This window comes from Cydia fagiglandana, chromosome 25, assembly GCF_963556715.1.
Source record: "Cydia fagiglandana chromosome 25, ilCydFagi1.1, whole genome shotgun sequence".
Classification (NCBI taxonomy): Eukaryota; Metazoa; Arthropoda; class Insecta; order Lepidoptera; family Tortricidae; genus Cydia; species Cydia fagiglandana.
In genome coordinates, this window is record NC_085956.1 from 11,094,770 (window position 1) to 11,111,985 (window position 17,216).

General features: G+C 43.1%; 1 protein-coding gene across 1 annotated transcript; it reads left to right on the forward strand.

Annotated features, from left to right (window-relative positions):
• The first annotated feature begins 6,260 nt into the window (after positions 1-6,260).
• Positions 6,261-12,576, forward strand: LOC134676982 (kallikrein-8-like). The gene is made up of 5 exons (XM_063535357.1): positions 6,261-6,316; positions 7,274-7,337; positions 8,604-8,731; positions 9,196-9,389; positions 12,090-12,576. Exons 1-5 carry the CDS (start codon positions 6,271-6,273, stop codon positions 12,444-12,446), a joined length of 789 nt encoding a protein of 262 aa, XP_063391427.1. The 5' UTR covers positions 6,261-6,270; the 3' UTR covers positions 12,447-12,576.
• The last annotated feature ends 4,640 nt before the right edge of the window (positions 12,577-17,216 follow it).

Below are 17,216 nucleotides of genomic sequence, written 5' to 3' on the forward strand. Positions count from 1 at the left end.
GGAGACAAAGCAAACCGCTTGGAACAGGTGTTTCTGGGGGTGATCTGAGCCGATTAAGCCCGGTTGCCAAGAGGTTCCACCCAGCAGGTGGGCAGGGGAGGGGGGGCAAATGTGGCTCCGGCGCGCCTCACTCTAAGCTATATATCTGCATACATCTAGCAACTATATCAAGTTTGGTGTCTTTTTCGTGTAATTCGAGGATGAAGAATTCATTTCTGTGACTAAATTTTCACTCTTCCATACAAAAAAATCGAGAAATTAAAAATTCCAAAAAAATCTTTTCACTTTTTATTTCGAAAATCCTCTACAAAATTAAAACTATGAGGATTTGCTCTAGAAAAAAAATACCTGTGAATAGCCCAGTTATCCTACTATATAGAATAGTAAACTTGTTAAACATTTTTTTTTCATAACTCTGATAAAAAAAAAGTTTTGTGTCGCGCGGCGTACCTGCATTGTAAGAGCGGTATGCAGCGTTTAGGATTTTTAAGTATGTTTCGATGGTTTCTGATAAGTTGTTATTCTTCTGGTTGTAGAAAATTACTTCTGGACGTGATATATATACAAATATAAATTAAACGTATAAATATAGATGTTGGGAAAACTTTCGCCAATAGAGTTATTATAAATGTGATAAAATTAACAAAGCAGATGTTTGATTAAAATGCGGGTTAAAATACGAGTAAGATATATATTGTTCGCAATTGCCACTACATGCCCATGGGTCCGTGCATTTTAGTTTTTTCTTAACGCAGTTGCACCTCCCTGCCCATTTTGTTTTGCAGCGGCAACGAATAAGCTCTAAACAAGCAGCAGCCGCCGCAGGTAGGCTTGTACATATGGGCTCCCAATAACCATTTTGTTTGGACCAGCTCCAGTCAGCAGGACATGGAAGCTGTTGCTGAGGGGCTATAATCTGTCCCCAAACATAGCCTCCTTGGTAAACTGCACGGAGAAATATGTTTACGTGGGTAGGGCATCTTCCATTGGATGCAGATTCTCTAACTGAAGATTTTTTTTTGTAAAAAGTACTTTTCGGCACTCTTTTGCACTCGTACTTGTACCTGATGTACTCGTAAAATCAGTAACAAAATACTATGCATTTTGTTAAAATAACGTCTAGGGGCCAATTCACACCTCGTAATTCAAATCTGTCCATACTTACTATTGTAAGACTCTTACTTGCCATACAAGACAATAACAATTTTTATCAATATTGGCAATGCCTGCTCAATATTGCCTTGTTTGCCGTATTTAAACCCCTCCGTTACGGCAGGATATGCGCTCCAAGCTTGAAATACGCTTTTTTCCCTGTCCATACAGAAAAGAAACAGTGTCGCAACCTGAAAAGGTGTGGAAGAATGACAAGACTTCTGACCTTTCTGGTCCTGTAAAATAAATTATATATCTATGCGTTACAAATAAAATCATATATTTAAAGAAAGTTTGCAGCACTTGACCAATTGCCCTGGTGAGCTGTCTCGTATACTGCGGTGACATATTTATTTTATTTACAATTAATGGAGGATTGGCACAGGAAAGAATCACCTGTTCCTCTCGTGCCATGCTATTGCATTTTCTTAAGCTAACGTTTGTAGTTCTTCCATTAATTGTAAATAAAATAAATAAATATGTCACCGCAATAAGAGACAGGTCAACTGGGCTAATGGTCACGTGCTGCAAACATTCTTTAAATATATGATTTTATTTGTAACTCATAGATATATGATTTATTTTACAGGACCAGAAAGGATAGTAGTCTTGCCATTCTTCCACGCCTTTTCAGGTTACAACACAGTTTCTTTTGTGTGTGGAAAGGGAAAAAAAGCGTATTTCAAGCTTAAAGCGCATATCCTGCTGTAACGGAGGGCCTTCTTCTTCGTTACACTCTTGATAGAGTGGTCGTGGCCATTATGAAAACTTTTGAGCGACTCATTTAACGACACGTCGCCATTCCTCCCGTAGAGCTGCTTTCCGTAAGCATTCGCTTACTGTGACCGACACACTGATTTGGTTTGGTCAGTACATCTCATTAGAGATCTTCCCCTAGCCCTGTCACTTCCTACTCTTTCTTGCACAACTAGACGTTCTGTCGAGGTTCCGTCTCGACGAGACACGTGTCGAAAGAAGTTGAGTACCGAGTTTTGCCCGTAGAAAGCAACCGCTCTTTAATGCCAAGCTCCTCAATAATTGATGCTCAGTCCATGATATGCCCAGCATTCGTCTCCAGCACCACATCTCTAGTGCATTCACTTTCTGTTTTTCGGATGCCCTTAGTGTCCATGTGAGACATACAGCATACAGAAAAGTGGGAAATATGAGGGATCTGACAATCCTGGTTTTAGTGGTCCTTGTAATGTTCCGGAGGGATTTAAATACGGTAAACAAAACAACATTGAGCAGCCAATTTTGGAAAAAAATGTTATTGTCTTGTATGACAAGTAAGAGTCTTACAATATTAAATCTGAACAGATTTGAATTACGAGATGTGAATTGGTCCTTAGACATTATTTTGATACTATGCATTGTGTTACAGTGTTCGGATCAGGTACAAGTACAAGTGTAAAAGAGTGCCGAAAAGTACTTTTTACAAAAAATAATCTTCAGTTAGAGAATCTGCCTCCAATGGAAGATGCGCTACCTACGTAAACATATTCTCCGTGCAGTTTACCAAGGAGGCTATGTTTGGGGACAGATTATAGCCCCTCAGCAACAGCTTCCATGTCCTGCTCACTGGAGCTGGTCCAAACAAAATGGTTATTGGGAGCCCATATGTACAAGCCTACATACCTGCGGCGGCTGCTGCTTGTTTAGAGCTTATTCGTTGCCGCTGCAAAACAAAATGCGCAGGGAGGTGCAACTGCGTTAAGAAAAAACTAAAATGCACGGACCCATGGGCATGTAGTGGCAATTGCGAACAATATATATCTTACTCGTATTTTAACCCGCATTTTAATCAAATATCTGCTTTGTTAATTTTATCACATTTATAATAACTCTATTGGCGAAAGTTTTCCCAACATCTATATTTATACATTTAATTTATATTTGTATATATATCACGTCCAGAAGTAATTTTCTACAACCAGAAGAATAACAACTTATCAGAAACCATCGAAACATACTTAAAAATCCTAAACGCTGCATACCGCTCTTACAATGCAGGTACGCCGCGCGACACAAAACATTTTTTTTATCAGAGTTATGAAAAAAAAATGTTTAACAAGTTTACTATTCTATATAGTAGGATAACTGGGCTATTCACAGGTATTTTTTTTCTAGAGCAAATCCTCATAGTTTTAATTTTGTAGAGGATTTTCGAAATAAAAAGTGAAAAGATTTTTTTGGAATTTTTAATTTCTCGATTTTTTTGTATGGAAGAGTGAAAATTTAGTCACAGAAATGAATTTTTCATCCTCGAATTACACGAAAAAGACACCAAACTTGATATACTTGCTAGATGTATGCAGATATATAGCTTAGAGTGAGGCGCGCCGGAGCCACTTTTGCCCCCCCTCCCCTGCCCACCTGCTGGGTGGAACCTCTTGGCAACCGGGCTTAATCGGCTCAGATCATCCCCAGGAACACCTGTTCCAAGCGGTTTGCTTTGTCTCCAAAATGCAAGGTGGTGGACCTTAGAACCCCAGCTATACGCTTCGTAGCGATCGAAACGCAACTGTCACTGTCACACCAATATGGAAGAGTGATAGAGAGACATAATGCTTTTCGTTGTCGAAGCGATAGCGATTGTAACCTTGGCTAGGCCGGCTGTTCCTTAAATGAAACTTTGGTCTCATTTTCCTAATCTATCTATCCCTATACATACCGAAGTACCCCAAACGCTCCCTTTTACTGTCGCAAAGATTTATGCGTCTGTGTTCTTTCTTATCGCCGATATCTACAATTTGCAACGAGGTAATAAAAGATTACTATCGGAACGAGGAGGGAGATGTGGACAAACTTTTGTAATGTGTAGCTAAATGCAGTGGCTGGCGAATCTTGGGTACAGTCACCTGCAATAATATGTTACTCTTCGGCAGCCGCAAAAATATGTGACACGCTCTTATGGCTCTACAAATAAGATCGTGTCAGATATTTTTGCGGCCTTCGATGTGTAACATATTATTGCAGGTGTTTGTACAGACACGGACTTTAATTGTGGAGCTATTTAGGGTTTACTTTACCAAACAAAAAAATAGAATCTTTATTTAACACTAGCGACCCGGCCCGGCTTCGTACGGGTTACACAAAACCTTATCAAATTATACACCTAAACCCTCAAGAATCACTCTATTGATAGGTATATATGTGAAAACCGCATGAAGATCCGTTCAGTAGTTTTGGAGTTTATCGCGAACATACTTACAAACAAACAGACAGACGCGGCGGGGGACTTTATTTTATAAGGAGTAGTGATAGGTATATTAAATATATTAATAATTTTTAAGAAAAAAAACCGACTTCTATGGGGCCCGGTGAAAGATTATGGTAGATGGTGCACTATGTAGAAAAGGAGGTAAAAACAGTACTTTCTAGTAGCATTTCGTTTCCGTAAGGGTCGTAGTTCTAGCCTAACCTAACCCACTTCTTTGATAGCAGTTCGGTTCTGTGAGGATCGCAGTTCGAACCTTAATCAAACCCACTTTTCTAAGTAGCATTTCGTTTCTGTAAGGCTCGCAGTTCTAACCAAACCTAACCCACTTTTATTCGGTTCTGTGAGGATCGCAGTTCAAACCTAACCTAACCCACTTAACGGCGCATGCGGTGCGGTGTACGGGGGTTTGAGCGGGAGGGGTTTGGCATCATCATACTTTATACCTACATTTTATGGTAGGTAATCATAGCGGTTTATTTAGTTTAGGTATCATAGTGGTTTTCCGGGTCAAGGTCCGGGTCTCTGAGCCCGAGTCCGGGTCCGAGTCCCGGTCCGAGTCCGGGTCCGGGTCTGAGTCCGGGTCCGAGTCCCGGTCCGAGTCCGAGTCCGAGTCCGGATCCGAGTCCGAGTCCAGGTCCGGGTCCGAACCGGATCCGGGTACGAGTCCGGGTCCCAGTCCAAGTCAAAATCGAAATTCGAAATCACCAAACGTGTACTATGCGTCGTTGAAGAGTTCTGTTCTGATCATCATCAGCAGTTCCACTTCTTCAAATGCGACAGTTTTTAATGTAAATGCTTGATTTTATGATGAAAACACAGAAAATTCTATCCGTATGCCTTTAAGATTTGAGGAGTTCCCTCGATTCCTTATGGATCCCATCATCAAAACTCGAGCTTGACAGAAATGTGGCTTAAAAACTAAACTTGCTTAACAAACATAACGAAGAGGACAAATCGCCAAGCGTGAACTATGCGTCGTTGAAGAGTTCCGTTCTGATCATCATCAGCAGTTCCACTTCATCTAATGCGACAGTTTTTAATGAAAATGCTTGATTTTCTGATGAAATTACAAAAATTTCTATACGCATGCTTTTAAAATTTGAGGAGTTCCCTCGATTTCTCATGGATCCCATCATGAGAACTCAAGCTTGACAAAAATGTGGCTTAAAAACTTAACTTGCTTAACAAACATAAAGAAGAGGACAAATCGCCAAAGGTGAACTATGCGTCGTTGAAGAGTTCCGTTCTGATCATCATCAGCAGTTCCACTTCATCAAGTGTCACGTTTTTGAATGTATATGCTTGATTTGTTGATTAAAACACAAAAATCACGATATGTATGCCTTTAAGATTTGAAGAGTTCCCTCGATTCCTCATGGATCCCATCATCAGAACTGGATTTTGACAAAAACGGGACCAATCTGTATGCATATACATACAAACAAAAAAAGAATTTTCAAAATCGGTCCAGTAATGACGGAGATATGGAGTAACAAACATAAAAAAAATAAAAAAAAAAAAATAAAAAAAAAAACATACAACCGAATTGATAACCTCCTCCTTTGGGTTTTGGAAGTCGGTTAAAAACACGGACACACGACACACGGACGGACACGGGTACGGAGTGAAACATGTCGAGCGTTTTTCGACTTAAAATACGTGAGTGACCCGTTTTTATTATTAATATATTTAATATGTATGTTTCTCGCGGAAGTTTTGTTATTAAAACTGTAGTGATAGGTCACAGTCACAGGTAAACGTCATTTAATAAATTTAATTAGCTTGAACCTTAGATGGATCAACAATAAATCCCTAAGTATTTCTTGAATCTTATTGGGTCGTCATCTATATTAGGCTAAATTTGTTTTTTATTTGTTCCTATAGTTGTGGTTATTATGGTCAGAAGGCCTGGCTACATGAAGCTGATTTACATTATGTTAAGTAAGTAAATATGTAATATATAAATTAATTTTATGTAGTTCCACAACTCAGCTACCTTTCACTAGGAAATCATTAATGGAGCGATAATATAATACACCAAAACATATCTTATAGCAAGGCATATTTGACAGAGGACACACAGGAAGCTACTTACAATATATATTTTGGTATATTACGATATCTTATAGCAAGGTATCTTAAGATACCTTAAGATGTTATAATATAAGTATTACGATTGTACATACGAGTATCAGAGCGGCTACCGCGAAAACCGAAATTCGCAAATTGCGGGGATCTTTCTCTTTTACTCCAACGAAGGCGTAATTAGAGTGACAGAGAAAAATAGGTAGAGATGAGATTAAAAGGCCTCATTGCCACGATGATGATGATAATCCTTCCGGCTGATTTCGACCATGGCGACCACTTCGACTCGAGTCGTCACTTCCCGACGCCTTACAACGAGTGTTTTTTCAACGCACGTTAAAAAAAACGCTGGAATCCGTCTCCGTACGCTAAATTCAATTTAACCACCAACGCTTAAAGTTGAAGAAAATCCAGCAACGCTTGATGTCATGTATCCGTTTGTGTCTATCAAACGCTTTTTTAACGCGCGTTGTAAAATCGCTCGTCCGGATAGGGCCTTACAGAGACCTTTGAAAATGTTTCTCATATAATTTGGAACTCTTTTCTCTGTTATTTATTAATCTGTACGTCAAAATGATGTCAAAAGATCATGTCAAAAACCATAACAATCTCTACCTTCCCTACCAACGACCCTATGTGAAATTATTAAACCAAGCTTAAGCTTGGTTTACCAAGCCGCCATGAAACCAGTATACCTAGCCATCGGCTTCGGCACAGTGTTGTCCCTGTTCGCCCTCTTCTCCATCATAAAGTTCGCCATAGTAGCTAATGTTAAGATACCATTGCCTCCGGTTAAATATATTGGTCTTCCAGTGCTGAAGCTCACGGATGTAGGTGCTCGGAATGATACGAGCCGCTCTTCAACTGCGTCCCAACGGTGAGTTTATCGTAAAAACACTAAAAACAGCCTGTTTGGCAGTGGCGGATTTGCCCTGAGGCCCGGGCCTAGAGCGGCAAAAATTAGCGCCATTAGCGGCAAATTATGACAAGAAATTCGCTGATGATAACAAGAAAGAACTTAAAATGTTGTCAGTATGATGGGTGCTGCGAAAGGGGCGGCTATAGTGCTGGGGCCTAGGGCGGCAAAAGCAGCAAATCCGCCTCTGGTCTTTGGTGCCATAAGATGATAGTAACCTAATGGGCTTGGCAACTGTCAAAGGTTTGCATAGATGGCGCCATCATAGCTTGCCACTTTTTCTATTAGATTTGGCTTAAAGAGCTGGCATCCAAAGCATTAAAAAAACGAAAATTTGACACAATTCTAGGGCCATCTGCTTAATACTTTGACCGATGGCGCCATCTTGACCGGCCAACCCCATTAGCCCATTACCAGGCCAAGGGATATATATTTCCCACAAACGGGACTTCAAACATGTGTTCTAATTACGATCAGTAAGACACATTCGATTGTCATTTTTACAAGCTTTTATTTAGTTTCACCTGACCGTTGTCTGTCTGTCTGTCTGTCTGTAATCAAATCTTGCAAGTTAAATTTGATCCACTTCCCTGTTTCCGATTGAGCTGAAATTCTTCATACATACGTAAGTCGGGTGACAATGCAATATTATGGTGTCGTCGAGTTGATCTGATGATGGAGACCGGAGGTGGCCATAGGAACTCTGTGATAAAACAACGAAACCTAATTGTGTTTGGGGTTTTTAGAATTGTCTCGATGAGTATTAGTTGCCTGTGAAAAAAAGGATAAGTATAAGTAAGTCAGCGATAAAAGCTTGTACCGAAAATGATTGCCAAAAACGTATTTGAACTGTCAGCCTGGTAAAGGGTTAAGGCAGTCCAAACGGGGACAATTTTCGTCAATCTGATTATATTGTCGTATCAAATCAGGTGGTGCAGAACTGCAGACGCAAACACCAATTTGGCCACTTTCAGATTTATGGTGATATTTGAGCGCTCTAAAATAAAATAAATGCCCTCAAACGCGAATACTGGTGTCACAAATTGGTATTCTTACGTCCGCACATTACCAGTAGTTGGCGCCAGTGAAATTTAGTTTCTATGGGTTAATAACCCTTTGCACCTACATTAAAAAAATCAGTACTTCAAAATGACCGCTCAACAAGCCAAGGATACCGACCGTGCCACCGCCGCAGCTGACTGTACATAATAGAAACTCTTTCCACAGATATCCATACCTCACCGCCATAATAACTCTAAATATTACCAACAAATCAGAGGGCTGGGTTTTCAGCTGTTTCGGGAGCCTCATCGCCACGGGGTGGATCGTCACTGCTGCGCACTGCAACCAACCAAGTATCACTTATATAACATATGTACAGTCTTATTCTTCATCACGCTATCCCGGCATTTTGTGAACGCTCATGGGAGCCTGTTATATTTAAATACATTTTTATCTTATCAGTTTTATAGAGTCGCTAATAAAAAATTATACTTATATCGACCAGGATATGGATCGTGATTTTTTGTATTGTTTTCGAGCTCCCGATATTTCGACGCAGTTCGTTCTTAATCGAAGGGTATTGGCGCGCGGGTGACACTTTTTTAAGAACATTTTGTTAATCTGTTCAGGTGTCAACCAGTGTAGTCAGTTATGTTGTTTTTGTAAACATCCCTTCAATTGTTCACGGGTAACCCACCCGCTATCTTCAGTTACCCGTGAATAAGACGCATGATGCATCCCCGGTCGATATGTCTACGCAAAGGAACCGTGAATCATTCAAAACTGTTAATTACATAATTTTATCTTCGACTACCAGAGCACAACGACCGAACGCTCCTCTACCGCGACTACATCCAAAACCGCACGAACACCCACCCCATCTTGAAGTGGAAGGTGCACCCCGAATACACTGCCACGAGCACAGTACCGTGGCACGACATAGCTCTGGGCCAGGTCAACAAGGACATGGACATACCTGCGCCTGTCTTCTTTACCAGTGGAGTTCCGAAGGTACACCAATAGACGCAACCGGACCAACACCCCATCCTGAGTGGAAGGTGCGCCGCTACATCGCCAGCAGCACCGTGCCGTGGGACGACATAGCTCTAGGCCAGGTCAACAAGGACATGGACATACCTGCGCCTGTCTTCTTTACCAGTGGAGTTCCGAAGGTACACCAATAGACGCAACCGGACCAGCACCCCATCCTGAGTGGAAGGTGCACCGCTACATCGCCAGCAGCACTGTGCCATGGGACGACATAGCTCTAGGCCAGGTCAACAAGGACATGGACGTACCTGCGCCTGTCTTCTTCACCAGTGGAGTTCCGAAGGTACACCAATAGACGCAACCGGACCAGCACCCCATCCTGAGTGGAAGGTGCGCCGCTACATCGCCAGCAGCACTGTGCCGTGGGACGACATAGCTCTAGGCCAGGTCAACAAGGACATGGACATACCTGCGCCTGTCTTCTTTACCAGTGGAGTTCCGAAGGTACACCAATAGACGCAACCGGACCAACACCCCATCCTGAGTGGAAGGTGCGCCGCTACATCGCCAGCAGCACCGTGCCGTGGGACGACATAGCTCTAGGCCAGGTCAACAAGGACATGGACGTACCTGCGCCTGTCTTCTTCACCAGTGGAGTTCCGAAGGTACACCAATAGACGCAACCGGACCAGCACCCCATCCTGAGTGGAAGGTGCGCCGCTACATCGCCAGCAGCACCGTGCCGTGGGACGACATAGCTCTAGGCCAGGTCAACAAGGACATGGACATACCTGCGCCTGTCTTCTTTACCAGTGGAGTTCCGAAGGTACACCAATAGACGCAACCGGACCAACACCCCATCCTGAGTGGAAGGTGCGCCGCTACATCGCCAGCAGCACCGTGCCGTGGGACGACATAGCTCTAGGCCAGGTCAACAAGGACATGGACATACCTGCGCCTGTCTTCTTTACCAGTGGAGTTCCGAAGGTACACCAATAGACGCAACCGGACCAGCACCCCATCCTGAGTGGAAGGTGCACCGCTACATCGCCAGCAGCACTGTGCTATGGGACGACATAGCTCTAGGCCAGGTCAACAAGGACATGGACGTACCTGCGCCTGTCTTCTTCACCAGTGGAGTTCCGAAGGTACACCAATAGACGCAACCGGACCAGCACCCCATCCTGAGTGGAAGGTGCGCCGCTACATCGCCAGCAGCACTGTGCCGTGGGACGACATAGCTCTAGGCCAGGTCAACAAGGACATGGACATACCTGCGCCTGTCTTCTTTACCAGTGGAGTTCCGAAGGTACACCAATAGACGCAACCGGACCAACACCCCATCCTGAGTGGAAGGTGCGCCGCTACATCGCCAGCAGCACCGTGCCGTGGGACGACATAGCTCTAGGCCAGGTCAACAAGGACATGGACGTACCTGCGCCTGTCTTCTTCACCAGTGGAGTTCCGAAGGTACACCAATAGACGCAACCGGACCAGCACCCCATCCTGAGTGGAAGGTGCGCCGCTACATCGCCAGCAGCACCGTGCCGTGGGACGACATAGCTCTAGGCCAGGTCAACAAGGACATGGACATACCTGCGCCTGTCTTCTTTACCAGTGGAGTTCCGAAGGTACACCAATAGACGCAACCGGACCAGCACCCCATCCTGAGTGGAAGGTGCACCGCTACATCGCCAGCAGCACTGTGCCATGGGACGACATAGCTCTAGGCCAGGTCAACAAGGACATGGACGTACCTGCGCCTGTCTTCTTCACCAGTGGAGTTCCGAAGGTACACCAATAGACGCAACCGGACCAGCACCCCATCCTGAGTGGAAGGTGCGCCGCTACATCGCCAGCAGCACTGTGCCGTGGGACGACATAGCTCTAGGCCAGGTCAACAAGGACATGGACATACCTGCGCCTGTCTTCTTTACCAGTGGAGTTCCGAAGGTACACCAATAGACGCAACCGGACCAACACCCCATCCTGAGTGGAAGGTGCGCCGCTACATCGCCAGCAGCACCGTGCCGTGGGACGACATAGCTCTAGGCCAGGTCAACAAGGACATGGACGTACCTGCGCCTGTCTTCTTCACCAGTGGAGTTCCGAAGGTACACCAATAGACGCAACCGGACCAGCACCCCATCCTGAGTGGAAGGTGCGCCGCTACATCGCCAGCAGCACCGTGCCGTGGGACGACATAGCTCTAGGCCAGGTCAACAAGGACATGGACATACCTGCGCCTGTCTTCTTTACCAGTGGAGTTCCGAAGGTACACCAATAGACGCAACCGGACCAACACCCCATCCTGAGTGGAAGGTGCGCCGCTACATCGCCAGCAGCACCGTGCCGTGGGACGACATAGCTCTAGGCCAGGTCAACAAGGACATGGACATACCTGCGCCTGTCTTCTTTACCAGTGGAGTTCAGAATATACACGCCAATATAGTCGCACCAATAAAAGTCTGCAGCGGATTTGATAGCCCACGCAGCGTAAGTGTTATTTATACGTCATAATTTGATAGAAGTTTGACGTTTAAAATGACACTTGCGTAGGCTAGGCTATCAAAATCGCTGCAGACTTTTTACGGTCTGACTATAGACACCCGCAACCGGACGACTACTGGTATTCTTCTACGACTTCGCGTCCGCACGCGGACCCCAATTTCGAAGTGACAGGTACACCCATACTTCCCTAACACCATTTATTATTCACAGATCCAAGCCAGCGTCTGGAAGACCATAGTCACCATGGACCGCCGCACATACCTCACCACCGACATGGACCTATACGACGTCGAACTAGTCGACCCAAGCATCTGCTACGAACTGTACGGTTTCACGCTAGACGACACACTTCTATGCGTCAACATGACACACGAGACTGACTGCTTTGTGACCGAGTTTGGGCCGATCTTCACCCCCAGAGATCGTGTGCTAGGGGTGCTGAGGCTGGCGCCGAACGATTGTGACAACAAGGTGGCCATTTTTACGAATGTCACATCGTATTTTGAGTGGATTTCGAAGGAGATCGGAGCTGGAGGTTGGCGAAGAATCGGGGAGATTCTTATATAAGTTGCTGTAACTTTTTTTGTATTGTTTATTTATTATATTCACTCACGTTTGTACAGATGTATCAGTAATATTATATGTTTGTTTTCAATTAGTCACTTTCTTTTTATTTATTTCAAGAATATCAAAGTACCTACAACATAACTGTCAGTCAGTTTCTCTCAGTTGTTTAAACTTTCGAAGGTGAACTGGATGATATCTTATAGCTCCTCTACACGATGGGCCAACGCCGGCCACTCCAAGGGACGCGTTTATGCGTTAGAGGGAGCAAGTGATATTGCTATCTCATTCTACCGCATGGCTGGGAGTGGCCGGCGCTGGCCCATCGTGTAGAGGAGCCATTAGGCCGTCCGCTGGCGTGGGCGAGTGCACGGAGCGGACGCACGCACGCGGGCTTTAATTATATTTATGTACTCATACTTACAGGATTACACTCGTGAGCCAAAGTAAAAAAGTAGGTAAAAACATTTTAAAGCAAGTTTATTCTGAAGTGTTCCTCCCGGTACAAGGACGGAACTAAAGCTCTAGAGTTTAACAATACACTTACACCAGCCCTGTTTATCGAAAGCTCGTAACTTGTAATAAGTGGAAATCCCTTGTGGCTCACTCCGCGATTTCGTCGCTTTACTACAGGTAGAAGTAGGTACATCCGTTCCAAACCAATTTTGGTGGCTAGCCATAAACCGCGCGTGGCGCTGTCGCCACTTAGCGGTCATATCTGTCCTGATCGTAACAGACGCGTTTTGTTAGAGAGTGGGTCCAGTGGCGTAGCTAGCATGGGTGACACCCGGTGCGGAAATTGTGGGTGTCACCCCAAAATTCAATCAAAATTGTAAAAAGAGTAATTGTAACTTATGTTAAATAGCTCAGGATTTAAGTACTCCATCGCTTTCAATTTGAATGATTTTACGAAAAAAGTTTATAGGTGGCACTACTGATGGTCAGGGTCGGTCACCCGGGGCGGACCGCCCCCGCCGCCCCCCGCCCCTAGCTACGCCACTGAGTGGGTCTTCTGTACCTAGTACTATTATTTATTATGTGCTTACACCTAAACCTATAGCTATAGGTATTTATGTTTGACTCTCGCTGTCGGAGAATTCCGCCTATTGCCATTGTAGGTAAAATCCGTCACACATCAATAGAATCATTCTTGAGGAAGGCTTAGCTGAATTGTTAAGGTTTTTTGTAATCTGTGCAAAGCGGTGGGTCGCTATAATCCAGAATAAATCGACATTTTGGACAATTTTTTATTACCCAATTGATACACTTGACTTGATGGCATAAAATTGAAACAGTTACAGCCCAAAGGGCAGGTTCATTAATGAGCCTAAAACTCCAAATTGACTTAAGGATGACCCTCGAAGTGTCTGATGACTGCCACCCCCGCCATAAAAGCGCAATCGGATCTGACGGTCATTCCGGGCACAATTAAATAAGATGGACGGGGGCGATGACCTGTCTAATCTAAAGATATCTCTGTCTAAAGTATTATTTGACTTGCTGCACATGGTTGCAAATGTTCAGGATGCTGTTGGGGCTACCACGCTTTTGCAGTGCGTCAGGCATGTTTGCGCAAGCACGAATGGACGATTTTGAGATGCCATGTGTTCGCCTCAGTATGGCGGGCTGTAAGTCACACCGGAGAAGTATGGCATTACGCTACCGCCTACTTCTTTTTTATGGACTATCGGAAAATACGAGGATTTTTGTGGTACAAATCGTTCGACACTCGTATTTTATCCGACACGTTCGACTAACGCCCACGCGATTGGGCCGCCGGTACCAGCGCTATGACCATAATTTTTCTTTCCTTCATTACGTGCTTAGACCCCTGACGAACCGCCATACTGGTACAAATGATCCAGTAAAATGTGTCACTATCTCCCGGTCTATCTGTACATAACTAACAATTTATGGGCAAATTGGCCTGAAATAAAGAATTTTATTAAATGTATCTGTAATAGGGAATGCAAATCGGTTATTTTTTGTATGGAAATAACCGCGGTTTCGGTTAATAACCGATTATTTCCATACAAAAAATAACCGATTTGCATTCCCTAATCTGTAAACCTCCAATTCGTTTTATGCCTACTAAATACTAATACTACAAGGTATTCGACTACCTACTAAATAATTTTTAAGAAAAAAAAAACCGACTTCTATGGGGCCCGGTGAAAGATTATGGTAGATGGTGCACTATGTAGAAAAGGAGGTAAAACCAGTACCTACTTTCTAGTAGCATTTCGTTTCCGTAAGGGTCGTAGTTATCTAGCCTAACCTAACCCACTTCTCTGATAGCAGTTCGGTTCTGTGAGGATCGCAGTTCGAACCTAATCAAACCCACTTTGCTAGTAGCATTTCATTTCTGTAAGACTCGCAGTTCTAACCAAACCTAACCCACTTTTGTTCGGTTCTGTGAGGATCGCAGTTCAAACCTAACCTAACCCACTTAACGGCGCATGCGGTGCGGTGTACGGGAGTTTGAGCGGGAGGGGTTTGGCATCATCATACCCACATTTTATGGTAGGTAATCATAGTGGTTTATTTAGTTTAGGTATCATAGTGGTTTTCCGGGTCAAGGTCCGGGTCTCTGAGTCAGAGTCCGGGTCCGAGTCCCGGTCCAAGTCCGGGTCCGGGTCCGAGTCCGGGTCCGAGTCCGGGTCCGAGTCCGGGTCCGAGTCCGGGTCCGAGTCCGGGTCCGAGTCCGGGTCCGAGTCCGAGTCCGAGTCCGGTTCCGAACCGGATCCGGGTATGAGTCCGGGTCCCAGTCCAAGTCAAAATCGAAATTCGAAATCACCAAACATGTACTATGCGTCGTTGAAGAGTTCTGTTCTGATCATCATCAGCAGTTCCACTTCATCAAATGCGACAGTTTTTAATGTAAATGCTTGATTTTATGATGAAAATACAAAAAATTCTATACGTATGACTTTAAGATTTGAGGAGTTCCCTCGATTCCTTATGGATCCCATCATCAGAACTCGAGCTTGACAAAAATGTGGCTTAAAAACTAAACTTGCTTAACAAACATAACGAAGAGGACAAATCGCCAAACGTGAACTATGCGTCGTTGAAGAGTTCCGTTCTGATCATCATCAGCAGTTCCACTTCATCAAATGCGACAGTTTTTAATGAAAATGCTTGATTTTCTGATGAAAGTACAAAAATCTCTATACGCATGCCTTTAAAATTTGAGGAGTTCCCTCGATTTCTCATGGATCCCATCATCAGAACTCAAGCTTGATAAAATTGTGGCTTAAAAACTTAACTTGCTTAACAAACATAACGAAGAGGACAAATCGCCAAAGGTGAACTATGCGTCGTTGAAGAGTTCCGTTCTGATCATCATCAGCAGTTCCACTTCATCAAATGTCACGTTTTTGAATGTATATGCTTGATTTGTTGATAAAAACACAAAAATCACCATATGTATGCCTTTAAGATTTGAGGAGTTCCGTCGATTCCTCATGGATCCCATCATCAGAACTGGATTTTGACAAAAACGGGACCAATCTGTATGCATATACATACAATCAAAAAAATAATTTTCAAAATCGGTCCAGTAATGACGGAGATATGGAGTAACAAACATAAAAAATAAAAAAATAAATAAAAAAAATAAAAAAAAGAAAAAAAAGAAAAAGAAAACATACAACCGAATTGATAACCTCCTCCTTTGGGATTTGGAAGTCGGTTAAAAAGAAAAGAGAAACTGATTTGACATCAGTGTCTTTTTTCGAACTGTCAAAACGATTTTGCTACTATGGAATTTATATGAAACACTAGCATGCGACGTTACAATCAAATTATCTACTACTAGCTGTTGCCCGCGACTTCGTCCGCGTGGAGTCTTATCTTGAACATTTTACAAAGATTCAAGTCCCGCGTTCGGAATAATATTTGATATCCATACCAACTTTCAACCCTTCAACCCCTTTTTAACCCTGTTAGGGGAAGAATTTTACAAAACGCTGAAATTACTTTTCCTGTCTTTTAATAATATCCCCAAATACAAAGATTCAAGTCCCGCGTTCGAAAAAATTTTTGATGTCCATACAAATTTTCAACCCCTTTTTCACCACTTTAGGGGATGAATTTTCAAAAACGCTGATATTAGTTTTCTTGTATTTTAATAATATATCTTTTTACGAAGTTTCAAATTCCTAGCTTAAAATAAAACTTGAACCCCATACAAACTTTCATCCCCTTTTTAACCCCCTTAGGGGTTGAATTTCTTCTTATCTCTTGTGCACTTTATAAATGTAATCTAGTGTGCAAATTTCAACTTTCTATCTTTTGTAGTTTCGGCTCTGCGTTGATGAATCAGTCAGTCAGTCAGTCAGTCAGTCAGTCAGTCAGGACACTTGCATTTATATATATAGATTTATAGTTTTATACGGGTCTTAAAATAGAAATTGTATTTAAAAGTAACTGCTGTCTACATTTCTTTGTTGATCTTCTGGTGCTTTCATGCATGGTGAAATAAATGTATTTTTAATAATTTACATTCAAATAACTTAATCAATCATATATTTTCAAATTTAAGTTAAGGACGCAGCCAAATAAATTCAGATTCACTTATATATATGAAAAAATGTGGATCATTTTCCCAAAAATATTTCCAAAAGTATTTTTGCGAACGCAACCTAACGACCGAACCCCCGAACTATTACAAAAATAAACAACGAGTCAAAAACAACTAAGTCTATTTTACGAAAAGGGTATAAGGTTCACTTTCCTTTGGCAACTAGTTTGAAGACTGCAGCCGTATTT